At 56.1% G+C, this 25,910-nt stretch overlaps 3 protein-coding genes across 7 annotated transcripts in view; 1 reads left to right on the top strand and 2 right to left on the bottom strand.

Moving 5' to 3' along the window:
• LOC138224561 (uncharacterized) overlaps window positions 1–25,910 on the bottom strand; it is a 277,799-nt gene that overhangs the window by 24,330 nt on the left and 227,559 nt on the right. The window contains exon 1 of one of the 3 annotated variants that reach the window (XM_069182448.1): window positions 1,297–2,068. The exons of the other annotated variants lie outside the window; for them this stretch is intronic. The gene's annotated coding sequence lies outside the window, so the exon portion shown is untranslated. Of the gene's footprint in view, window positions 1–1,296; window positions 2,069–25,910 lie in introns of those variants that run through there. 3 annotated transcript variants of the gene reach the window in all.
• Window positions 1,723–5,840, top strand: LOC138224562 (uncharacterized). 2 transcript variants are annotated; one of them, XM_069182449.1, is made up of 7 exons: window positions 1,723–1,771; window positions 2,068–2,088; window positions 3,012–3,320; window positions 3,796–4,098; window positions 4,319–4,588; window positions 5,035–5,181; window positions 5,352–5,840. In XM_069182449.1, exons 1-7 carry the CDS (start codon window positions 1,735–1,737, stop codon window positions 5,417–5,419), a joined length of 1,155 nt encoding a protein of 384 aa, XP_069038550.1. In that variant the 5' UTR covers window positions 1,723–1,734; the 3' UTR covers window positions 5,420–5,840. The 2 variants fall into 2 exon arrangements, with proteins under 2 accessions (XP_069038550.1, XP_069038551.1); XM_069182450.1 differs by having other exon boundaries at window positions 5,035–5,136.
• On the bottom strand, window positions 6,128–22,057 carry LOC138224559 (myocardin). 2 transcript variants are annotated; one of them, XM_069182445.1, is made up of 14 exons: window positions 21,310–22,057; window positions 21,019–21,204; window positions 18,152–18,208; window positions 16,837–16,913; window positions 13,396–13,609; window positions 12,278–12,471; window positions 12,092–12,196; window positions 11,759–12,000; window positions 11,531–11,669; window positions 11,095–11,457; window positions 9,732–9,830; window positions 9,350–9,487; window positions 8,504–8,558; window positions 6,128–7,334 (listed from the first exon to the last, which is right to left on the bottom strand). In XM_069182445.1, exons 2-14 carry the CDS (start codon window positions 21,071–21,073, stop codon window positions 7,033–7,035), a joined length of 2,040 nt encoding a protein of 679 aa, XP_069038546.1. In that variant the 5' UTR covers window positions 21,074–21,204; window positions 21,310–22,057; the 3' UTR covers window positions 6,128–7,032. The 2 variants fall into 2 exon arrangements, with proteins under 2 accessions (XP_069038546.1, XP_069038545.1); XM_069182444.1 differs by having other exon boundaries at window positions 21,019–22,057.

Below are 25,910 nucleotides of genomic sequence, written 5' to 3' on the forward strand. Positions count from 1 at the left end.
CCTGTAAGTGCGGGACGCTCCCTTCAGACTAAAGAGACTCAGTTCCTCCAGCCTGTCAGTGAGGGACGCTCCCTTCAGACTAAAGAGACTCAGTTCCTCCAGCCTGTAAGTGCGGGACGCTCCCTTCAGACTAAAGAGACTCAGTTCCTCCAGCCTGTCAGTGAGGGACGCTCCCTTCAGACTGAAGAGACTCAGTTCCTCCAGCCTATCAGCGTGGGACACTCCCTTCAGACTAAAGAGACTCAGTTCCTCAGGTACTCCTCTTCAAGCTCAGCTGCAGGGTGCATTCAGCTTCTTTTCTGCTCGACTCTGAAACACACAGGGGGCTCCTCTGCTCCTCTCGTGTGCAGCTGGGTGTGTAAACAGGACATCTGAACCCCTCTCAGCCCCCCTCTCAGTTTCAGTTCCTAATTTCTCAGATAAAAACATCAGCAATATTATCAATATGCTTCTCACAGGATAACAATAATTAATAATAATAATAATAATAATAATAATAATAATAATTCCTTACAGTTAGTACAGCACTTCTCTGGACACTCCTCTCAGGGCGCTGGACAGGAAGTGGGGATCCCCTCCACCACCAGCAGGGTGTACCCCACATGCACGATCTCCAGTCCGCTCCCACACTCCAGCTCTCAGTGGGGAGGAGAGCAGAGTGATGAGTCCAGTTCAGAGAGGGGGGTTATTAGGAGGCCATGATGGGTAAAGGCCAGGGGGAAATTTGACCAGGACACTGGGGTAACACCCCTACTCCTCTCGAGAGACGCCCCGGGATTGTTCATGACCACAGAGAGTCAGGACCTTGGTTTGACGTCTCATCCGAAGGACGGCGCCTGTTTCCAGTCTAGTGTCCCCGTCACTGTACTGGGTGAGCGCCCCCTGCTGGCCCCACTGACACCTCTCCCTGCAGCAGGCTGAGCTGTCCCAGGAGTCTCCCGCAGGTCCTGGGTCCAGTGTGGCTCCCCCTGCTGGCAAAGCTCTATTAACACTATTACAGCATCTCTAAATAAACTCGGGAGAGGGGCTGTGATCGAGGGCTCCGGGTTTTTACATGTTTTATTCAGTAGTTCTGGTCTGTAAACAACCGGTCCGCAGAAGCGTCGGAAGAAGCCCGATAAACAGTACTGAGACAGGAAATCATAACTCGTGGTGATGGTACCGGCGGCTCGACCCCGGATTCGGTTGGCACACCGTTGGCTGCGCTCCATCCCCGGCTAAACTTTCGCGGAACACACACAAAACAACCAAAAACTAATTAAAACAAAACAAAATCCATTTAAAGGGGTAGCTCACCTTCTCTGTCCTCCATGACGAAAACAACGCCGTTTAAAAACGGTCGACAGCGAGACAGAACCGGACTCTCGGGGTCCCGGGTTCGACACATGGACTCCCGGAACCAGAGGACAGTCGGCCGTTCCCTCACTCAACATGGCGCCCCCCCCCTGCTTGAGCCAAACGCAGTGAAGCCTTGCGGCCGCCATTTTGAGAAAGGGCGCCGGAGTCCCGCTGCTTGGCAGCAGTTCCCATGGAGACCTGAAGTGTGCAGTACAGTTGCCACAGTTTACTGCCCAAAGCATGTCAGTGCCATCTCTTCACCTCAGCCCTAATCCACACTGACCCCTGTTCCTGGTATGCCCTTGCGTAACAGTTCTCTCTTGTACTGTTGTTTCCTGCAGCTCTTCCTCAATTAATTTCATCATTAAGGGCCGGACGCTTGTAACTGTTTTGAAAATGGCGTCCTGTGTGGTTCTTCTCCTCCTGCAAACCTGTGAGTGACTCCTTCTCTTCCTGCTTTCCTCTCCCCTCTCTCTCCTCTGCCCACGCTGGAGGGTGGCCCCCTGTGTGTCCGTCTGTGTGTGGTGTGTGTTTGTGTATTTTGAATGTTGGAGGGAGAGGAGTTCTGTCAGCACTGAGAGGCTGTAAGACTGTCTTCCTACACGTCTCTCTGCCTCATCAGACTGTGTGCAACAGTGTGTGTGAGGAGTGTCATTCTCTGAGCTCACTCACTTTCAGTCTCTTCCTCTCTCTCTCTCACTCTCTCACTCTCTGTCCATCTGTTCCCAGGTCTCTACATTGCAGCTGAAGGTCAGTATCAGACTATCTGTTCCTGTCACAGATATTAACAACCCCCTGACTGTCTCTGTTCCTGTCACAGATATTAACAACACCCTGACTGTCTCTGTTCCTGTGACAGATATTATCAACCCCCTGACTGTCTCTGCTCCTGTCACAGATATTAACAACCCCCTGACTGTCTCTGTTCCTGTGACAGATATTAACAACCCCCTGACTGTCTCTGTTCCTGTCACAGATATTAACAACCCCCTGACTGTCTCTGTTCCTGTCACAGATATTAACAACACCCTGACGGTCTCTGTTCCTGTGAGAGATATTAACAACCCCCTGACTGTCTCTTTTCCTGTGACAGATATTAACAACCCCCTGACTATCTCTGTTCCTGTGACAGATATTAACAACCCCCTGACTGTCTCTGCTCCTGTCACAGATATTAACAACCCCCTGAGTGTCTCTGTTCCTGTCACAGATATTAACAACACCCTGACGGTCTCTGTTCCTGTGAGAGATATTAACAACCCCCTGACTGTCTCTGTTCCTGTGACAGATATTAACAACCCCCTGACTATCTCTGTTCCTGTGACAGATATTAACAACCCCCTGACTGTCTCTGCTCCTGTCACAGATATTAACAACCCCCTGACTGTCTCTGTTCCTGTCACAGATATTAACAACCCCCTGACTGTCTCTGTTCCTGTCACAGATATTAACAACCCCCTGACTGTCTCTGTTCCTGTCACAGATATTAACAACCCCCTGACTGTCTCTGTTCCTGTCACAGATATTAACAACCCCCTGACTGTCTCTGTTCCTGTCACAGATATTAACAACCCCCTGACTGTCTCTGTTCCTGTCACAGATATTAACAACCCCCTGACTGTCTCTGTTCCTGTGACAGATATTAACAACCCCCTGACTGTCTCTGTTCCCAGGTCAAAAGCAGAGACCAGCTGTTGGTGTGAACTCTCCGGTATTAACTTTAGAAGGTTTTATCATTGTTACCTGTGTGGCTCCTGAGTCTGTGAGAGGAATCAGCTGTGAGCTGTACAGACACACAGATCCCAGTGTCTTCAGGACTCTGAAAGTCTCAGGGAATGAGTGTCTCTTCACTGTGTCTGGGACAGAGCTTCTTCAGGGACTGAGACAGACTGGGCTGTACAATGATATTGATCTGAGCTGTGAGTATAGAGACCCAGTCTCTCGCTCACAGCGCAGTGACAAGACCACAGTACAGGTGCTGGGTGAGTGTTTTAATAAGTCACTTCACTGTGCTGTTTGTATCTCTGTGTCACAAACACAGTTATACCAGGCTCCAATGTATTCTGTCAGAAACAATGTCAGAGAGGAACAGAAAGCTTATTGGTCAGAATGGGGTCAGTCTCACACACGGTCCAGGTGTTGGTCAGTAAGGGGTCAGTCAGTCACCCACATGTGACAGTCACGGTTCCAAGCGGGGTCGTGCCCAACGCCGCCCGTTCCGGCCCCCACACCTGGGGTCTTCGGCGTAACGCAACAGGTCACCAGGCGTGTGAGCTGAAGGAGACCCCCCCCAGCCCAGGCAGCTGAGGTCCCTGCTACACGCAGTAAGGGCGCTGACATCACCACACTAGCTCCGCCACACACACACACACACACACACACACACACACACAGTCCAGGTGTTGGTCAGTATGAGGTTTTAATACGAGCTGGCTGGCATTCTGCTGTGTCCTGCAGATGACCCCCCGAAGCCTGAGCTGAGAGTGAGCCCTGCAGTGGTCAGAGAGACAGACTCGGTGGAGCTGAGCTGTGAGGGGCCTCAGTCTGTCTCTGTGTCTCACTGCTCCTTCTACACCGAGGGAGCGCGACTCACTGAGAGTCACCCAGCCTGCCGGAGGTCCTTCACTGGGGCTCAGCTGGCCACCGGGGGGCGCCGCAGTGTGGTCAGGAGGGTCCAGCTGAGGTGTCAGTACCTGTTGACCGTGGGTCAGGTCTACCTGCTGTCTCCGCGCAGCAAGGCCGTGACGCTGACCGTGATGGGTAAGGAGCTGCGCGCCCTCCTTCAGTCCCACTGCCCTGTGGGAAATCTTCAGCTGCCCCCGGCTGCGCCCCCCGGCCCAGGCCCCGCTGGCAGGTTCTCTCCAGGCGAAACAGCGCCTCCTGCTGGGCCAGGCAGCCGCAGCCTGCCCGCTCTCCCGTCGGCACTGGGTCCGAGACACCCAGACGCCTCCTGACTCCGCCCTGTGTCTCTCTGTTTCAGATCTGGGGAAGCCGTCTGTCTCTGTCTCCACGCGGGGCCCTGAGACGCTGGTTCTCTGTGAAGCCCCTTCAGAGATCACCGGAGCTGTCTTCCACCTGCGGCAGCCTCACAGCAGGGCCTCTCTGGGAGAGGAACAGGCTGCAGCAGGAGAGAGTGCAGTCAGCTTCCATGTCCCCCACAGCCCTGACTATCCCCCGACATACTGCTGTGTCTATCAGTACAGGAACATCAGCTCTGAGCAGAGTGACTGCGCTGGAGCTGAGCAGAGAGGTGAGAACAGCCTGAGCTCTTCTCTCTCTCTCTGTGTGCTAGAGTCTCTGTGTCCCTGTCAATACCAGCAGCTCTGAGCTGAGCAGAGAGGTGAGAACAGCCTGAGCTCTTCTCTCTCTGTCTGTGTGCTAGAGTCTCTGTGTCCCTGTCGATACCAGCAGCTCTGAGCTGAGCAGAGAGGTGAGAACAGCCTGAGCTCTTCTCTCTCTCTCTGTGTGCTAGAGTCTCTGTGTCCCTGTCAATACCAGCAGCTCTGAGCTGAGCAGAGAGGTGAGAACAGCCTGAGCTCTTCTCTCTCTGTCTGTGTGCTAGAGTCTCTGTGTCCCTGTCGATACCAGCAGCTCTGAGCTGAGCAGAGAGGTGAGAACAGCCTGAGCTCTTCTCTCTCTGTGTCTGTTTCTCTCGTCTTTCTTACTTGACTTTATTTTGTCTCTCCTGTCCCTCAGGGTCCGTCAGCCTGCTGTGGCGTCATGTCCTCAGCGCTCTGGTGCTTGTGGCCCTTGTAGGATTTGTCATTGACTTCCTGCTCACCAGCAGAGCACAGAGAGGTCAGTACTCAGTACTGCCGTCAGTCACCCTTCACAGCCAATCAGGTAACAGCATCACAGCCAATCATTACCTGTCAGTACTGCCGTCAGTCACCCTTCACAGTCAATCAGGTAACACCCTGACTGGCCAGTCCTGCTGTCAATCACCCTTCACAGCCAATCAGGTCACACCCAACACCAAAGTGCTGTAACTTGGCTGCCGATTCCTCTTGCAGGGGCTCTGTGCAGGAGGATGAGTTGGGGTCCGGGCGACGCCGGGCAGGCCGTGGTCACAGTGTGCTGAGCCCCAGTTCTGGCTCACAACGCCCAGGACAGCAGAGAGAGAGAAGGGTCCAGGCTGGAGGGGACAAACAGGCCGCCCTCTCTCGCGCCTTGCTCTCCGCGCACGAGGGGGACCTGCGCAGAGGTGCCCCGAAACCGAGAACAGGAGGGTCTCCTCTGCACCGAGGGTGGCGGGAGCCTGGAACACGCCGTGGAAGAGGACCCCTGGCGCCCTTAGCGGATGTACAGCAGGCCACAGGAAGCTCACCTGCGGGTCCTGCAGAGCCCCCTCTGGTGCTGCAGCTGTGTGTTGCAAAGTGCAGAGAACCTCAGTCGTGTCTGAAACATTTTGTGTAAATAATGATCAGCGGGTAACTCTCTACCCACGTGATGACTGTTGTCGTATGTTTAGCACGACATTGAAATAAAGTGTGTTTTGAGGAGCTTTGTTGAAGCGTGTTGTGTTAAATTGTGTTCCCTTGAGCTGTGTTGTGTTGCAGTGTGTCAGCCGGTGTTGTGTCATCTTGAACTGCCTTGTGTTGAGCTGTGCTTTGTTGATGTGTATAGTGTTGAAGTGTGTTGGAGAGCTCCAGTCACAGGACAGCCAGCAGCCCAGCTCAGACTCGAACCCGTGACCCCAGACTACCTGTCCGGCCTGTGCTCGGGCCTTGTGGGCGAGAGCTGTGTTGCTTCACCCCAGCGCAGCAGAGAGGAGGTCAGGCGACAGAGATCGAGCAGAACAATCGGTTAAGACTTTATTTTTGACACTGCTGCTCCAGCACGCAACTTCGCAACAGGGGATAAATTAATCGAGAACTTTGCAATAAATTAACCTCAGGGTGACAGACCCAGCACTGGACACTGACGCCAGGGCACCCCGCAGTCCTACAGCACCGCAGCTGGGTACAGTGTGTCCCCCCAGCTGCCCTGGGCTCAGGTACTCAACCTGACTGTCGGCTCCAGGGACGTCCAGTGTTCTCTGTGAACTCATAAACATCAGCTACTGGGCATACTGGGAAAGAAAGTCACACTCTCTCTGAGCACAGGTGTGTTCTGTCACCCCGATATCAGGAGTCAGAGCGCCAGTGAGCTCTGTCACCCCGATATCAAGAGTCAGAGCACCAGTGAGCTCTGTCACCCCGATACCAAGTATTCAAACACAGGAGAGCTCTGTCACCCCGATATCAAGAGTCAGAGCACCAGTGAGCTCTGTCACCCTGATATCAAGAGTTCAAACACAGGTGATCTCTGTCACCCCGGTATCAAGAGTCAGAGCACCAGTGAGCTCTGTCACCCCGATACCAAGTATTCAAAAGCAGGAGAGCTCTGTCACCCCGATATCAAGAGTTCAAACACAGGAGAGCTCTGTCACCCCGATATCAAGAGTTCAAACACAGGAGAGCTCTGTCACCCCGATATCAAGAGTTCAAACACAGGAGAGCTCTGACCTCTGGTAGGAGCTCCTGAGCGTCTGTGTCAGGCCCTGCGGTGGCGGTTCCTGACGCAGCGCTGCTGTGCTTGAGGGGGCTCCCCTATGTGCTGGGGGTTCTGTCTGGGGCCCTGGGGCGACTCGCTCGCGTCAGGCCCTGCGGCGGCGGTGGGAGTGTGTTTCGGGGCGCCCCGGGCCGCGCCCCCTCACCACTGCTCCACCATCAGGTCCAGCACGCGGCTCACGCTGAGCTCGGAGTCCAGGCCGAAGTCGGACTCCAGGAAGGGCGCGGCGGGGGGCGTGGTGGGGCGCAGGCCGCTGGTCAGCGCCTCCAGCCAGTCCGCGGGGTCCGGGCCGCCCGGCTCGCGGCTGCGCTTGCGGGAGGGCGGGGCGGGGGGCGCCGGCGGAGGGGAGGCGGGCAGCTCCAGGGACAGCGACGGGCACAGCGGCTCGGGCAGCACAGGGGCGGGGGCAGCGGCCTGCAGCTCCGAGACCGAGGACAGGGAGTCTGGAGAGAAGAGGAGAGAGACACTGACCGCTGACCGCTGACCGCTGACCACTGACCACTGACCACTGACCACTACAGCACAGTGACAATGACCGCTGACCACTGACCACTGACCACTACAGCACAGAGACACTGACCGCTGACCGCTGACCGCTGACCGCTGAGCACTGACCACTGACCACTACAGCACAGAGACACTGACCGCTGACTGCTGACCACTGACCACTGACCACTACAGCACAGTGATCCTGACTGACTGACTGGACACTACAGCACAGTGACCCTGACTGACTGACTGGACACTACAGCACAGAGACCCTGACTGACTGACTGGACACTACAGCGCAGAGACACTGACTGACTGGACACTACAGCACAGAGACACTGACTGACTGGACACTACAGCACAGAGACCCTGACTGACTGATTGACTGGACACTACAGCATAGTGACCCTGACTGACTGACTGGACACTACAGCACAGTGACCCTGACTGACTGACTGGACACTACAGCACAGTGACCCTGACTGACTGACTGGACACTACAGCACAGAGACCCTGACTGACTGACTGGACACTACAGCACAGAGACCCTGACTGACTGACTGGACACTACAGCGCAGAGACACTGACTGACTGGACACTACAGCACAGAGACACTGACTGACTGACTGGACACTACAGCACAGAGACACTGACTGACTGACTGGACACTACAGCACAGCGACCCTGACTGACTGATTGGACGCTACAGCACAGTGACCCTGACTGGACAGACACTGGATACTACAGCACAGAGACACTGACTGACTGACTGGACACTACAGCACAGAGACACCGACTGACTGGACACTACAGCACAGAGACACTGACTGACTGACTGGACACTACAGCACAGAGACACCGACTGACTGGACACTACAGCACAGTGACCCTGACAGACTGACTGGACACTACAGCACAGAGACCCTGACTGACTGACTGGACACTACAGCACAGTGACCCTGACTGACTGACTGGACACTACAGCACAGTGACCCTGACTGACTGACTGACTGGACACTACAGCACAGTGACCCTGACTGACTGACTGGACACTACAGCACAGTGACCCTGACTGACTGGACACTGAGGGTGTGGTCAGGGCTGATGGGAGTGTGAGTCTCACCTGTGCAGCTCAGAGGAGTGTCCAGGATGTCGTCTATGGACTGACTGGGAGCCATCTGGCAACAAAGACAGAGAGAGTTAAAGGTCCAGTCTGTGTGGTCAGTGTGTCTTTATTAAAGGCCAACTGCAAGGCTGTTTTTATATTTCAGGGTTAGAAAGAATAGGCACTGATGAGCACATTTCCAATCACAATAGAAGTAAAATGTGCACAGTGAGGTGTAAAACCTCTTGCTGCCATCACAGACAGCCCCAGTTCCCAGTGCAGCCCAGCGCCAGAGACTCAGCACGAGCTGAAGCAGCTCTGTTCCACTGTGAACAAGCAGGCGTGTGAATCAGCTCTTTCAGCCCAGCAGGAAGACGGCTCTCCTCTTCCAGACGCTCCTACCCACAAACACGACTGACCTGTCAGCGCTGCTGCAGATCACACTGTGGGACAGACCTGCTGCACAAGCTGGACGATTCACTCTGCATCACAGCACATCAGGCAGCACGAGGACTAGTGAGCAGGAAGGGCCGCATCGCGTCACAGTTCTCACAAGCTCTGGGCCACAGGGCCTCTTACAGCCCTCTCGCAACGCTCACGGCTTTGTGCTCAGTTCCAGTTTAGTCATTTTTTCAATTTCATCAACACATATTTTGTTACAAAGATTTAATAAACAGTCGGAGAAACTGGGACTGCAGGTCCCCTTAAACTGGGCTTCACTGGGGTGCTGTGGAGTCTCTCCCTCAGTCCAGATGTCGCCTTGAGGAAAGTGAGACATACGTAGTCAACAAAGAGTCAGCTGTCCCTCCCTGCCTCTCACGCCCTCTCTTTGTGAACTCCGACCCCTGACCCCTGACCCCTCACCTGCACTCGCTGGATGGCCTCCTGCAGCTCCTCCTCCAGGGTCCGCCCCGTGGGCGGGGCCTGGGCGGGGCTCACGGTGATCTCCAACGGTAACTCGAAGTCCTGGCCAATCGCTTCGCAGGGCTGGACGCAGAGCACCTGGGGGGCACAGAGACCAGGCCGCTGGTCAGCCCCGCCCCCACCAGCGCTGCCCCTGATCCCAGGGGTCAGTCTGGGCTCTGCGCCCCCCACCACCAGTGCATCAGCCCCCCCAGTAACCCCTGACTGGCTCCCACTCCTCTCTCTTACAGGGGTGAGCACCCAGCTGCCCCCCTCCTCCCCCCTGGGGTGAATGCTGCTGGAATCTGCCCCAGTCTGTCTCCAGCGGACAACTGACGCCTACCTGCTTGGAGAAGACGTCCGCCTGTCCGTCACCCTCAGGGCCCGCCCCCTGGCTTCCTGTTTCCTGTTGCAGGAAAGGATGGAGGGCAGTCTCGCAGGACTAGGGGACAGGAGGAAACACAGTGACCACCTGGACACTGGCTCATCATCACTGACTGGACACTACAGCACAGTGACCCTGACTGACTGACTGGACACTACAGCACAGAGACACTGACTGACTGGACACTACAGCACAGTGACCCTGACTGAGTGACTGGACACTACAGCACAGTGACACTGACTGACTGACTGGACACTACAGCACAGTGACACTGGCCGACTGGACACTATAGCACAGAGACACTGACTGACTGACTGGACACTACAGCACAGTGACCCTGACTGACTTACTGACTGGACACTACAGCACAGAGACACTGACTGACTGGACACTACAGCACAGTGACCCTGACTGACTGACTGGACACTACAGCACAGAGACACTGACTGACTGGACACTACAGCACAGTGACCCTGACTGAGTGACTGGACACTACAGCACAGTGACACTGGCCGACTGGACACTATAGCACAGAGACACTGACTGACTGACTGGACACTACAGCACAGTGACCCTGACTGACTTACTGACTGGACACTACAGCACAGAGACACTGACTGACTGGACACTACAGCACAGTGACCCTGACTGACTGACTGGACACTACAGCACAGTGACCCTGACTGACTGGACACTACAGCACAGTGACCCTGACTGACTGACTGAACACTACAGCACAGTGACCCTGACTGACTGACTGGACACTACAGCACAGAGACACTGACTGACTGAACACTACAGCACAGTGACCCTGACTGACTGACTGGACACTACAGCACAGAGACACTGACTGACTGACTGGACACTACAGCACAGAGACACTGACTGACTGACTGGACACTGCAGCACAGAGACACTGACTGACTGACTGGACACTACAGCACAGTGACACTGACTGACTGACTGGACACTACAGCACAGTGACCCTGACTGACTGGACACTATAGCACAGAGACACTGACTGACTGACTGGACACTACAGCACAGAGACCCTGACTGACTGACTGGACACTACAGCACAGTGACCCTGACTGACTGGACACTATAGCACAGAGACACTGACTGACTGACTGGACACTACAGCACAGAGACCCTGACTGACTGACTGGACACTACAGCACAGAGACCCTGACTGACTGGACACTATAGCACAGAGACACTGACTGACTGACTGGACACTACAGCACAGAGACACTGACTGACTGACTGGACACTACAGGACAGTGACCCTGACTGACTGACTGGACACTACAGGACACACCTCCTCAGTGCCGCCGCCGCTGACGTCCCGGCCCCCAGCCTCCCTCTCCCTCTTCCTCTCCCTGTGCCACATCCTCATCCTCTTCTGCATCTCCGCCTCGACGCTCAGCTCCTCCTCCACTCGCTGCCAGCCCTGAGCCTCGGGCCTCCAGGCCGCCGGCGCCTCCGCGGGGCCCGGGGGGGCCGGGGGGGCGGGGGGGGCCGGGGGCGCGGCGAGGAACCCCAGGGGCGCCAGGTCGAGCGCGGGGGCGGGGTGCAGGCTGGCCCGGGGCATCTGGAAGGGCTTGAGGCGCTCCAGCAGGGAGGGCTTGGTCCCCGAGACCGGCAGGCCCCTCTTCCTCAGCTGCTGCCGGAGCTCGGACACCTGCGGGGGGAACAGAGCTCGTCCCTCCGGCTCGCCGCAGCCACACCCCCCCCGGCGAGGCCCCGCCCCTTACCGTGAGGTCGTCCAGGTTGGGCGGGAGCAGCTCCAGCTTGTGGGCGGGGCCCGGGTCGCCGGGGGCGGGGCCCGGCTTCAGGGGGAGGGGCTGGGGGCCGGCCGGGGGCGGGGCCGCGGTGAACCTCACCACCTGCTGGCTGGTGGGCGGGGGGGAGGAGAGAGGGAGTCCGTCAGCGTGCGAGGCGCGAGCGGCCCCCCCTCCCTGCGGCGGGCGCCGGAGCCCTACCTGTGCGCGGCGGCGGGCGGCGGCGGCTGCTGCTGGTTCAGGATCTGCAGCTGCAGGAACACCTGCTGCTGCTGCAGGAGGCGGGAGTAGGCGGGGTCGGCGGGCGGGGGGGCCGGCCCGGCCCCGCCCTCCCCGCGCTGGTCCGGCGGGATGTACTGGTGGTACTTCAGCTTCCTCATCTTGGGCTTGGCCTCGGGCGGGCGGCGCGGGCGCGGCGGGCGGGCCGGCGGGGGGGCGGCCGCCTGCGCGAGAGACCGAGAGGGGAGGGGTGGGGCCCTGGGGGCGGAGCGCGCGCGGCGGGGCCCCGGCGGGACTCCGGTGGGCACAGCCTACCTTGGGCAGCAGCGGCGCGGCGGCTCTCCTGGGCGTTGCCGTGGAGTCGGGCGCGGCCCCCGGCTGGCGGCCGCTCTCGGTTGCCGGGAGCAACACCAGGCTGCACTGCGGGGAGAGGAGTGGTGAGGCCCGGCCGAGCCGCCCCCCCCGGCCCCCCGCCGGCGCGCCGTCCTCTCGCTGTCTCACCTGACAGCCGCTCGGGCTGCTGCTGCCGGTCGAGGGGGAGGGGCCAGGGGACAGGTCGCTTAGCGACGGGTCGCCCGGTCGCCCCGGCGACGGGGGGAAGCCCGGGGAGGGCTGGCCCCCGAGCTGCTCGGGAGAGGAGGAGGAGGAGCTTGTGATGTCATCATCGAAGCCCTCAGAGGACTGTGGGAAGGAAACTGAGAGAGGAGAGGCACACAGTGACACCCTGACACATTGACACAGTGACACTCTGACACTCTGACACTCTGACACATTGACACAGTGACACAGTGACACTCTGACACTGACACTCTGACACAGTGACACAGTGACACTCTGACACTGACACTCTGACACAGTGACACTCTGACACTCTGACACTCTGACACATTGACACAGTGACACTCTGACACTCTGACACATTGACACAGTGACACAGTGACACTCTGACACTCTGACACTCTGACACATTGACACATTGACACAGTGACACAGTGACACAGTGACACTCTGACACTGACACTCTGACACAGTGACACTCTGACACTCTGACACTCTGACACAGTGACACAGTGACACAGTGACACTCTAACACTCTGACACATTGACACTCTGACACTCTGACACATTGACACTCTGACACAGTGACACAGTGACACAGTGACACAGTGACACTCTGACACAGTGACACAGTGACACTCTGACACAGTGACACTCTAACACTCTGACACATTGACACTCTGACACTCTGACACTCTGACACATTGACACATTGAAACTCTGACACAGTGACACAGTGACACAGTGACACTCTGACACAGTGACACAGTGACACTCTGACACAGTGACACTCTGACACATTGACACAGTGACACAGTGACACTCTGACACTCTGACACTCTGACACAGTGACACAGTGACACTCTGACACTCTGACACATTGACACATTGACACAGTGACACTCTGACACAGTGACACAGTGACACAGTGACACTCTGACACTCTGACACTCTGACACAGTGACACTCTGACACTCTGACACTCTGACACATTGACACAGTGACACAGTGACACTCTGACACTCTGACACACCGCCCCCTCAGTGCCCCCTGTCTCTCACCCGGCTCCAGGGGCAGGAGGTGTTTCTGCAGGAGCTCCAGTGGTCCTGCTGGACCCAGAACTGCGTCCCTCAGGTCCTGCGCCAGCCGGGCCTTCTTCTGCGGGATCCGCTGCCCACCGGGCCAGACCGGGGGCACCGGGGGCGTCAGCACAGCAGGGGCACCCTTCTCCGAGCACAGAGCGAGACTCGGGGGGTCCGCAGCGGGGGGCTCTTCCTGAGGAGATGCAGAAAACTGCTGCCATCACTGCGCTGTACCCCCCTGTACCCCACTATCACTGCGCTGTACCCCACTGTACCCCACTGTCACTGCGCTGTACCCCACTGTACCCCCCTGTCACTGCGCTGTGCCCCACAGAACCCCACTGTCACTGCGCTGTACCCCACTGTACCCCCCTGTCACTGCGCTGTGCCCCACTGTACCCCACTGTCACTGTGCTGTGCCCCACTGTACCCCACTGTCACTGCGCTGTACCCCACAGAACCCCACTGTCACTGCGCTGTACCCCCCTGTACCCCACTGTCACTGCGCTGTACCCCACTGTACCCCACTGTCACTGCGCTGTACCCCACAGAACCCCACTGTCACTGTGCTGTACCCCCCTGTACCCCACTGTCACTGCGCTGTACCCCACAGAACCCCACTGTCACTGCGCTGTACCCCACTGTACCCCACTGTCACTGCGCTGTGCCCCACAGAACCCCACTGTCACTGCGCTGTACCCCACAGAACCCCACTGTCACTGCGCTGTGCCCCACTGTACCCCCCTGTCACTGCGCTGTACCCCACAGAACCCCACTGTCACTGTGCTGTGCCCCACTGTACCCCACTGTCACTGCGCTGTACCCCACAGAACCCCACTGTCACTGCGCTGTACCCCACAGTACCCCACTGTCACTGCGCTGTACCCCCCTGTACCCCACTGTCACTGCGCTGTACCCCACAGAACCCCACTGTCACTGCGCTGTACCCCACAGAACCCCACTGTCACTGCGCTGTGCCCCACTGTACCCCACTGTCACTGCGCTGTACCCCACAGAACCCCACTGTCACTGCGCTGTACCCCACTGTACCCCCCTGTCACTGCGCTGTACCCCCCTGTACCCCACTGTCACTGCGCTGTACCCCACAGAACCCCACTGTCACTGCGCTGTACCCCCCTGTACCCCACTGTCACTGCGCTGTACCCCACAGAACCCCACTGTCACTGCGCTGTGCCCCACTGTACCCCACTGTCACTGCGCTGTACCCCACAGAACCCCACTGTCACTGCGCTGTGCCCCCCTGTACCCCACTGTCACTGCGCTGTGCCCCACAGAACCCCACTGTCACTGTGCTGTACCCCACAGAACCCCACTGTCACTGCGCTGTACCCCACAGGACCCCACTGTCACTGTGCTGTACCCCACAGAACCCCACTGTCACTGCGCTGTGCCCCACTGTACCCCACTGTCACTGCGCTGTGCCCCACAGAACCCCACTGTCACTGCGCTGTGCCCCACAGAACCCCACTGTCACTGCGCTGTACCCCACTGTCACTGCGCTGTACCCCACAGAACCCCACTGTCACTGTGCTGTACCCCACAGAACCCCACTGTCACTGTGCTGTACCCCCCTGTACCCCACTGTCACTGCGCTGTGCCCCACAGAACCCCACTGTCACTGTGCTGTACCCCACAGAACCCCACTGTCACTGCGCTGTACCCCACAGGACCCCACTGTCACTGCGCTGTACCCCACAGAACCCCACTGTCACTGCGCTGTGCCCCACTGTACCCCACTGTCACTGCGCTGTACCCCACTGTACCCCACTGTCACTGCGCTGTACCCCACAGAACCCCACTGTCACTGCGCTGTACCCCACTGTACCCCACTGTCACTGCGCTGTGCCCCACAGAACCCCACTGTCACTGCGCTGTACCCCACTGTACCCCCCTGTCACTGCGCTGTGCCCCACAGAACCCCACTGTCACTGCGCTGTACCCCACAGAACCCCACTGTCACTGCGCTGTGCCCCACTGTACCCCCCTGTCACTGCGCTGTACCCCACAGAACCCCACTGTCACTGCGCTGTACCCCCCTGTACCCCACTGTCACTGCGCTGTACCCCACTGTACCCCCCTGTCACTGCGCTGTGCCCCACAGAACCCCACTGTCACTGCGCTGTACCCCACAGAACCCCACTGTCACTGTGCTGTACCCCCCTGTACCCCACTGTCACTGCGCTGTACCCCACAGAACCCCACTGTCACTGTGCTGTACCCCCCTGTACCCCACTGTCACTGCGCTGTGCCCCACTGTACCCCACTGTCACTGTGCTGTACCCCACTGTACCCCACTGTCACTGCGCTGTACCCCACAGAACCCCACTGTCACTGCGCTGTACCCCACTGTACCCCACTGTCACTGCGCTGTGCCCCACAGAACCCCACTGTCACTGCGCTGTACCCCACTGTACCCCCCTGTCACTGCGCTGTGCCCCACAGAACCCCACTGTCACTGCGCTGTACCCCACAGAACCCCACTGTCACTGCGCTGTGCCCCACTGTACCCCCCTGTCACTGCGCTGTACCCCACAGAACCCCACTGTCACTGCGCTGTACCCCACTGTACCCCCCTGTCACTGCGCTGTGCCCCACAGAACCCCACTGTCACTGCGCTGTACCCCACAGAACCCCACTGTCACTGCGCTGTGCCCCACTGTACCCCCCTGTCACTGCGCTGTACCCCACAGAACCCCACTGTCACTGCGCTGTACCCCCCTGTACCCCACTGTCACTGCGCTGTACCCCACTGTACCCCCCTGTCACTGCGCTGTGCCCCACAGAACCCCACTGTCACTGCGCTGTACCCCACAGAACCCCACTGTCACTGTGCTGTACCCCCCTGTACCCCACTGTCACTGCGCTGTACCCCACAGAACCCCACTGTCACTGTGCTGTACCCCCCTGTACCCCACTGTCACTGCGCTGTACCCCACAGAACCCCACTGTCACTGCGCTGTACCCCACTGTACCCCCCTGTCACTGCGCTGTACCCCACAGAACCCCACTGTCACTGCGCTGTACCCCCCTGTACCCCACTGTCACTGCGCTGTACCCCACAGAACCCCACTGTCACTGCGCTGTACCCCACTGTACCCCACTGTCACTGCGCTGTACCCCACAGAACCCCACTGTCACTGTGCTGTACCCCACTGTACCCCACTGTCACTGCGCTGTACCCCACAGAACCCCACTGTCACTGCGCTGTACCCCCCTGTACCCCACTGTCACTGCGCTGTACCCCCCTGTACCCCACTGTCACTGCGCTGTACCCCACAGAACCCCACTGTCACTGTGCTGTGCCCCACAGAACCCCACTGTCACTGCGCTGTGCCCCACTGTACCCCACTGTCACTGCGCTGTGCTAGCGGTGTTGAAAGGAAGGAATCAGGGTCTCACCCCTCCTTTCTCGGTTTCCCGGTCTCCATTGCTGCGTTCCCTCTCTCCCGCGACAGAGACACCGCTGGTCCTCACGCCTTCCGGACGACGAAGACCAGGGAGCCAGGAGAGAGGACAGGAGGAGAGTCTGAGCACCAGTCTCCAGCTCTGGGCACAGCCTGTCTGTGTCTCTAAACTCTGCACACAGGCTGGTATAGGGGACTCTGGAGTGTCTGTGTCTTTAAACTCTGCTCACAGGCTGGTATAGGGGACTCTGGAGTGTCTGTGTCTCTAAACTCTGCTCACAGGCTGGTATAGGGGACTCTGGAGTGTGTGTGTCTTTAAACTCTGCTCACAGGCTGGTATAGGGGACTCTGGAGTGTCTGTGTCTCTAAACTCTGCACACAGGCTGGTATAGGGGACTCTGGAGTGTGTGTGTCTTTAAACTCTGCTCACAGGCTGGTATAAGGGACTCTGGAGTGTGTGTGTCTTTAAACTCTGCTCACAATCTGGTATAGGGGACTCTGGAGTGTCTGTGTCTCTAAACTCTGCTCACAGGCTGGTATAGGGGACTCTGGAGTGTCTGTGTCTCTAAACTCTGCTCACAGGCTGGTATAGGGGACTCTGGAGTGTGTGTGTCTTTAAACTCTGCTCACAGGCTGGTATAGGGGACTCTGGAGTGTGTGTGTCTCTAAACTCTGCTCACAGGCTGGTATAGGGGACTCTGGAGTGTGTGTGTCTCTAAACTCTGCTCACAGGCTGGTATAAGGGACTCTGGAGTGTCTGTGTCTTTAAACTCTGCTCACAGGCTGGTATAGGGGACTCTGGAGTGTCTGTGTCTTTAAACTCTGCTCACAGGCTGGTATAGGGGACTCTGGAGTGTCTGTGTCTTTAAACTCTTCTCACAGACTGGGATAAGAGACTCTGGAGTGTCTGTGTCTTTAAACTCTGCACACAGGCTGGTATAGGGGACTCTGGAGTGTGTGTGTCTCTAAACTCTGCTCACAGACTGGGATAAGGGACTCTGGAGTGTCTGTGTCTTTAAACTCTGCTCACAGGCTGGTATAGGGGACTCTGGAGTGTGTGTGTCTCTAAACTCTGCTCACAGACTGGGATAAGGGACTCTGGAGTGTCTGTGTCTTTAAACTCTTCTCACAGACTGGGATAAGAGACTCTGGAGTGTGTGTGTCTTTAAACTCTTCTCACAGACTGGGATAAGAGACTCTGGAGTGTGTGTGTCTTTAAACTCTTCTCACAGACTGGGATAAGGGACTCTGGAGTGTCTGTGTCTCTAAACTCTCCTTACAGTTTGGTATAAGGGACTGGAGACTCTTACCGTTTTCAGAGCTCAGCTCTGTCTGCTGTCTCCGGTTCTGTATGCGTAACTGCAGGACTGAGAAACAGAGGAGAACACGAACCTGCTGTTTAAGCTGTCAGGCGAGAAGCCAGTACACAGACACACAGAAAAAGCCCTCCACTCACACACCCTCTGAGAGAGCCAGGCGCACACACTGACACTCAGACAGGTAAAGTGTTTGGGGTGGGGGGTGGGGTGATGTTTCCCAGCATGCACCTGTGTGCTGAGTGTTAGGACCAGCTGGGGGGGTGGAGGGGGGGGGGCAGCTATTTCTCCACCAGAGAGGCTATTTCTGTCACCCCTTCCCCCTCTTCAGCTGTCCCTCTCTCTCTCTTTCTTGCTAAGTAAATTCTTCCTCTAACTCTCCCCTCTCACTCGCTTCTGAAATCAGCAGTCTGAGAAACTGGACTGGACTGACTGGACTGGGAGCTGGACTAGTTCTTCACTGGGTTATAATCAGACTCCACTGACACTGACAGAGCAGTCTGACACTCTCCAGGCTGGACTGGACTGACTGGACTGGGAGCTGGACTAGTTCTTCACTGGGTTATAATCAGACTCCAGTGACACTGACAGAGCAGTCTGAGACTCTCCAGGCTGGACTGGACTGACTGGACTGGGAGCTGGACTAGGTCTTCACTGGGATTATAATCAGACTCCAGTGACACTGACAGAGCAGTCTGAGACTCTCCAGGCTGGACTGGACTGACTGGACTGGGAGCTGGACTAGTTCTTCACTGGGATTATAATCAGACTCCACTGACACTGACAGAGCAGTCTGAGACTCTCCAGGCTGGACTGGACTGACTGGACTGGGAGCTGGACTGGTTCTTCACTGGGATTATAATCAGACTCCACTGACACTGACAGAGCAGTCTGAGACTCTCCAGGCTGGACTGGACTGACTGGACTGGGAGCTGGACTAGGTCTTCACTGGGATTATAATCAGACTCCACTGACACTGACAGAGCAGTCTGAGACTCTCCAGGCTGGACTGGACTGACTGGACTGGGAGCTGGACTAGTTCTTCACTGGGTTATAATCAGACTCCAGTGACACTGACAGAGCAGTCTGAGACTCTCCAGGCTGGACTGGACTGACTGGACTGGGAGCTGGACTAGGTCTTCACTGGGATTATAATCAGACTCCAGTGACACTGACAGAGCAGTCTGAGACTCTCCAGGCTGGACTGGACTGACTGGACTGGGAGCTGGACTAGTTCTTCACTGGGATTATAATCAGACTCCACTGACACTGACAGAGCAGTCTGAGACTCTCCAGGCTGGACTGGACTGACTGGACTGGGAGCTGGACTGGTTCTTCACTGGGATTATAATCAGACTCCACTGACACTGACAGAGCAGTCTGAGACTCTCCAGGCTGGACTGGACTGACTGGACTGGGAGCTGGACTAGGTCTTCACTGGGATTATAATCAGACTCCACTGACACTGACAGAGCAGTCTGAGACTCTCCAGGCTGGACTGGACTGACTGGACTGGGAGCTGGACTAGGTCTTCACTGGGATTATAATCAGACTCCACTGACACTGACAGAGCAGTCTGAGACTCTCCAGGCTGGACTGGACTGACTGGACTGGGAGCTGGACTAGGTCTTCACTGGGATTATAATCAGACTCCACTGACACTGACAGAGCAGTCTGAGACTCTCCAGGCTGGACTGGACTGCATTGATATACTGAACTGAACTGAAAACTTAGTCACAGCACTGTCCCTCAGGAAAGATACAAAGATATTAAACCTCAAACATTCAATAAACAGTTTATGCAGGAAATTCTATGATAAAGAGGAGATCAAAAATGACATTTCAGTAATAAACAAACATAATAGGGCAGAAGACACAGAGAGATAATGCTCTCTAATAATGCTCCATATGTGAGTATGTAAGTGTATTACGATGTGTCTATTTTGTAAATGTCTGTAGATGTTGTGTTAATTGTATTGTTGTGTCATCACCGATTTATTCATTGGTCATGCCAATATAGCATCTTGAATTGAAACTGAAATTGAGAGAGAGGAGATCACAACCCCTCAGTCATAAACACACACAACAGGACAGGAGACACAGGGAGAGAGAGGAGATCACAGAGAATCCCTCAGTCATAAACACACAACAACAGGACAGGAGACACGGGGGAGAGAGGAGATCACAGAGAAGCCCTCAGTCATAAACACACACAACAGGACAGGAGACACAGGGAGAGAGAGGAGATCACAGAGAACCCCTCAGTAATAAACACACAACAACAGGACAGGAGACACAGGGAGAGAGAGGAGATCACAGAGAACCCCTCAGTCATAAACACACACAGCAGGACAGGAGACACAGGGAGAGAGAGGAGATCACACAGAACCCCTCAGTCATAAACACACAACAACAGGACAGGAGGCACAGGGAGAGAGAGGTGATCACACAGAACCCCTCAGTCATAAACACACACAACAGGACAGGAGACACAGGGAGAGAGAGCAGATCACAGAGAACCCCTCAGTCATAAACACACACAACAGAACAGGAGACACAGGGAGAGAGAGGAGATCACAGAGAAGCCCTCAGTATTAAACACACACAGCAGGACAGGAGACAGAGGGAGAGAGAGGAGATCACAGAGAATCCCTCAGTCATAAACACACAACAACAGGACAGGAGACACGGGGGAGAGAGGAGATCACAGAGAACCCCTCAGTCATAAACACACAACAACAGGACAGGAGACACAGGGAGAGAGAGGAGATCACACAGAACCCCTCAGTCATAAACACACACAACAGGACAGGAGACACAGGGAGAGAGAGGAGATCACAGAGAAGCCCTCAGTAATCCTACCGGAGCGGAACTTGTTCCGGATGAGCAGGGATCTCTCGGACGCCAGGAGAGTCATGACGGACAGGCCTTGAGGAAGAACGAGGAAGAGGCGCAGTCGGAAACTGTAGAAGGACAGTCCTGAGGAGACCCCGGAGGAGTCTGTCCAGGAGGGGGCGCTGTCTGTCTCTCTGCAGCTGTCAGTCTCTCCTTCGGGACAGAAGAGGTGGACAGTGAGTGATGGACAATAGGAGGTGGACAGAGAGAGAGGTGGACAGTGGGTGACGGACACTGATGATGATGAAGATGACGTACAGCAGCCCAGGGCCGGAGCTGTGTCAGACTGGGATATTCCCGAGTCTTCCTCAGGAGACACGCCAGGCTATTCCTCAGTAAAGACTCCTGACTCTTCCTCAGTACAGCCTCCAGACTCTTCCTCAGTACAGACTCCTGAATCTTCCTCAGGAGAGACGCCAGGCTCTTCCTCAGTACAGACTCCTGACTCTTCCTCAGGAGAGGCTCCAGACTTTTCCTCTGTAGAGACTCCTGACTCTTCCTCAGGAGAGACTCCAGGCTCTTCCTCAGTACAGACTCCTGACTCTTCCTCAGCAGAGACTCCAGGCTCTTCCTCAGTACAGACTCCTGACTCTTCCTCAGCAGAGACGCCAGGCTCTTCCTCAGTACAGACTGCTCACCCTGAGCCTCCCTCTGTGCTGTGCTGACAGCGGACACTGTCGGAGAGAGAACTGTTTTGAAAAGTCCTCGCTGCTCCTCCTGCTCTCCCTCCTCTCTGATCCAGATCCCAGCTGCTTCAGACTGTTGACTCAGACTCCTCCCCCTCTCGACTCTCTCTGTCCCTCCACCCCGTTCACAGAGCACCGACTGACACAGGACTGACACCGGACTCACACAGCGACTGACACAGCTACACGTTCACTGACACAGCGACTGACACAGGACTGACACAGCTACACACCGACTGACACAGCTACACGTTCACAGAGCACCGACTGACACAGCTACACACCGACTGACACAACGACTCACACAGGACTCACACAGCGACTGACACAGCGACTGACACAGCTACACGTTCACGAACACAGCGACTGACACAGCGACTGACATACCTACACACTGACTGACACAGAGGGTGTGTTTGATGTGTGTATGAGTTTGACTGTATCAGTGCATAAGTTTGACAGGGTGTGTGTGGGAATTTAAGTTTGTGTGTCAGAGAGTTTGAGAGTGTGTGTCAGTGTGTGTGAGTTTGAGAATGTTTGTATCAGTGTGTGTGTTTGAGATTGTGTGTGTGTGAGTCTGAGGGTGTGTGTCAGCGTGTGTAAGTTTGAGAATGTTTGTATCAGTGTGTGTGAGTTTGAGATTGTGTGTGTGTGAGTCTGAGGGTGTGTGTGTCAGCTTGTGTAAGTTTGAGAATGTTTGTATCAGTGCGTGTGAGTTTGAGATTGTGTGTGTCAGTGTGTGTGTGAGTTTAAGAGTGTGTGTGTGTCAGTGTGTGTGAGTTTGAGAATGTATCAGTGTGTGTGAGTTTGAGATTGTGTGTGTCAGTGTGTGTGTGAGTTTAAGAGTGTGTGTGTGTCAGTGTGTGTGAGTTTGAGAATGTATCAGTGTGTGTGAGTTTGAGATTGTGTGTGTGTCAGTGTGTGTGAGTTTGAGATTGTGTGTGTGAGTTTGAGAATGTGTGTGTATCAGTGTGTGTGAGTTTGAGATTGTGCGTGTCAGTGTGTGTGTGAGTTTAAGAGTGTGTGTGTGTCAGTGTGTGTGAGTTTGAGTGTGTGTGTGGCTGTGTGGATTAGTTTGTCTGCAGGGGAAGACAGGCGACACCTGTTGGTCAGTTTGACTGACAGGAGAGTCTGTGCTGGATCAGCACACAGACTGGGAGAGGAAGTGATTATCAGCGTGCAGCAGGGAGCCTGGACAGACGGACACAGAGAGGCCGATGTACTCACAGAACAAGTGTGCAGTGAAAATCGGAAACAAAAGGACTAAATTCTTCACCCAAGGCCGTGGGGTGAGACAGGGCTGCAGCCTGAGCCCAACACTATTCACTATTCAATATCTATATCAACGAATTAGCAGGAGTGTTGGAGCAGTCTGCAGCTCCTGGTCTCACACTACACGCCACAGAAATCAAGTTCCTGCTCTACGCAGATGACCTGGTCCTGCTGTCGCCCACAGAACAGGGGCTGCAGCAGAACCTGGCACTGCTGGAGCAGGACTGTCAGACCTGGGCACTGCCAGCCCATCTGAACAAAACAAGAGTCTTGGTTTTCCAGAAGGAAGATCTCAGGTAAACAGTTACCACTCCAACAACTGAACGACTGTCTCTCAATAATGCTCTTTACGCTGTATGTCAGCGTCCCATGATGTCTTTGTATTATAAATGTACGTAGACGTTACATTGATTGCATCTGCTTTGGCAGCACTGTAATCTACTGTTCATGCCAACAAAGCTGTCTGAGTGTGAATGAGAAACGTAGAGACAGAGAGAAATAGAGGTGTGTGTCTGTCAGTGTGTCTCACTGCTGACTCCACTGGACTTCACTGGAGAGCAGGATGATGTCACCAGCATTCCCACACCGAGGAAACCCTCTGTACAGCTCATCACCTGTTCCTCTCCCTCTGTGGTCATCTGTCCCCCCCACAGTGCATCTCCCAGACACAGCCTGTCTCTCCTGTCTCTCCCACACAGCCTAGCTCTCTCACACAGCCTGTCTCTCCTGTCTCTCTCACACAGCCTGTCTCTCCTACACAGTCTGTCTCTCTCACACAGCCTGTCTCTCTCACACAGTCTGTGTCTCTCCTGTCTCTCTCACACAGCCTGTCTCTCCTGTCTCTCCTACACAGTCTGTCTCTCTCACACAGCCTGTCTCTCTCACACAGTCTGTGTCTCTCCTGTCTCTCTCACACAGCCTGTCTCTCCTGTCTCTCTCACGTCTGTGTCTCTCACACAGTCTGTGTCTCTCCTGTCTCTCCCACGCAGCCTGTCTCTCCTGTCTCTCTCACACAGTCTGTGTCTCTCCTGTCTCTCCCACACAGCCTGTCTCTCCTGTCTCTCTCACACAGCCTGTCTCTCCTGTCTCTCCTACACAGTCTGTCTCTCTCACACAGCCTGTCTCTCTCCTGTCTCTCTCACACAGTCTGTCTCTCCTGTCTCTCCCACACAGCCTGTCTCTCCTGTCTCTCTCACACAGTCTGTCTCTCCCACACAGTCTGTCTCTCTCACACAGTCTGTGTCTCTCCTGTCTCTCTCACACAGTCTGTCTCTCTCACACAGTCTGTCTCTCCTGTCTCTCACACAGCCTGTGTCTCTCCTGTCTCTCTCACACAGTCTGTCTCTCTCACACAGTCTGTGTCTCTCCTGTCTCTCTCACACAGCCTGTCTCTCCTGTCTCTCTCACACAGCCTGTGTCTCTCCTGTCTCTCTCACACAGCCTGTCTCTCCTGTCTCTCCCACACAGCCTGTGTCTCTCCTGTCTCTCTCACACAGTCTGTCTCTCCCACACAGTCTGTCTCTCTCACACAGTCTGTGTCTCTCCTGTCTCTCTCACACAGTCTGTCTCTCTCACACAGTCTGTGTCTCTCCTGTCTCTCTCACACAGCCTGTCTCTCCTGTCTCTCTCACACAGCCTGTGTCTCTCCTGTCTCTCTCACACAGTCTGTCTCTCTCACACAGTCTGTGTCTCTCCTGTCTCTCTCACACAGCCTGTCTCTCCTGTCTCTCTCACACAGCCTGTGTCTCTCCTGTCTCTCCCACACAGCCTGTGTCTCTCCTGTCTCTCTCACACAGTCTGTCTCTCCCACACAGTCTGTCTCTCTCACACAGTCTGTGTCTCTCCTGTCTCTCTCACACAGCCTGTCTCTCCTGTCTCTCTCACACAGTCTGTCTCTCTCACACAGTCTGTGTCTCTCCTGTCTCTCTCACACAGCCTGTCTCTCCTGTCTCTCTCACACAGCCTGTGTCTCTCCTGTCTCTCTCACACAGTCTGTCTCTCTCACACAGCCTGTGTCTCTCCTGTCTCTCTCACACAGTCTGTGTCTCTCCTGTCTCTCTCACACAGCCTGTGTCTCTCCTGTCTCTCTCACACAGTCTGTCTCTCTCACACAGCCTGTGTCTCTCCTGTCTCTCCCACACAGTCTGTGTCTCAGAAGGGGACCCGGTCCGATACAGTCCTTCCGAGCTGGGCTTGCGGACACGGCGTGCGCGGGGAAACAGCGCCGTCTAGTGGCGCCGGGCTGACACGACCCCTCCGAGTGTCGAGGCGCTGAATCCTGAGTTGAACTCGGCTTCGCCCTCGCCGGCAGATTATAGGGAAAGGTGCCGCCGGGCCGCAGACGGGGGGGGGATACTGCATTTTCCCACACTCCCAGGACTCCCATCCTGCTGCTTCCCAGAGGATACCAGTGAAAGAGCTTCGACGACAGCGCTGGGCAGTGCGTTCCACACCCCCGCCACTCATTGCGCAAAGAAAGCAGCAAGGGGACAGCGGACCCCTACCCTGCTCCACACACCCCAGTCCTGCTGTAACAGGATACCACTCCCCCGAGCGCAGCCGGCATCGCAGGGAAACTGGAGGAGAGCACTGGGCTCTAGGACTCAGTTCTGGACACAGCTGGGCTCAGGGGCTCAGTTCTGGGCACTGCTGGGCTCCGGGGCTCAGTTCTGGGCACAGCTGGGATCCGGGGCTCAGTTCTGGACACAGCTGGGCTCCGGGGCTCAGTTCTGGGCACTGCTGGGCTCTGGGGCTCAGTTCTTGGTACAGCTGGGCTCTGAGGCTCAGTTCTGGGCACAGCTGGGCTCCAGGGCTCAGTTCTGGACACAACTGGGCTCAGGGGCTCAGTTCTGGGCACTGCTGGTCACTGAGAGAGTTCTGGACACAGTTGGGCTCTGAGGC

This window comes from Lepisosteus oculatus, chromosome 23 (assembly GCF_040954835.1).
Source record: "Lepisosteus oculatus isolate fLepOcu1 chromosome 23, fLepOcu1.hap2, whole genome shotgun sequence".
NCBI lineage: Eukaryota > Metazoa > Chordata > Actinopteri > Semionotiformes > Lepisosteidae > Lepisosteus > Lepisosteus oculatus.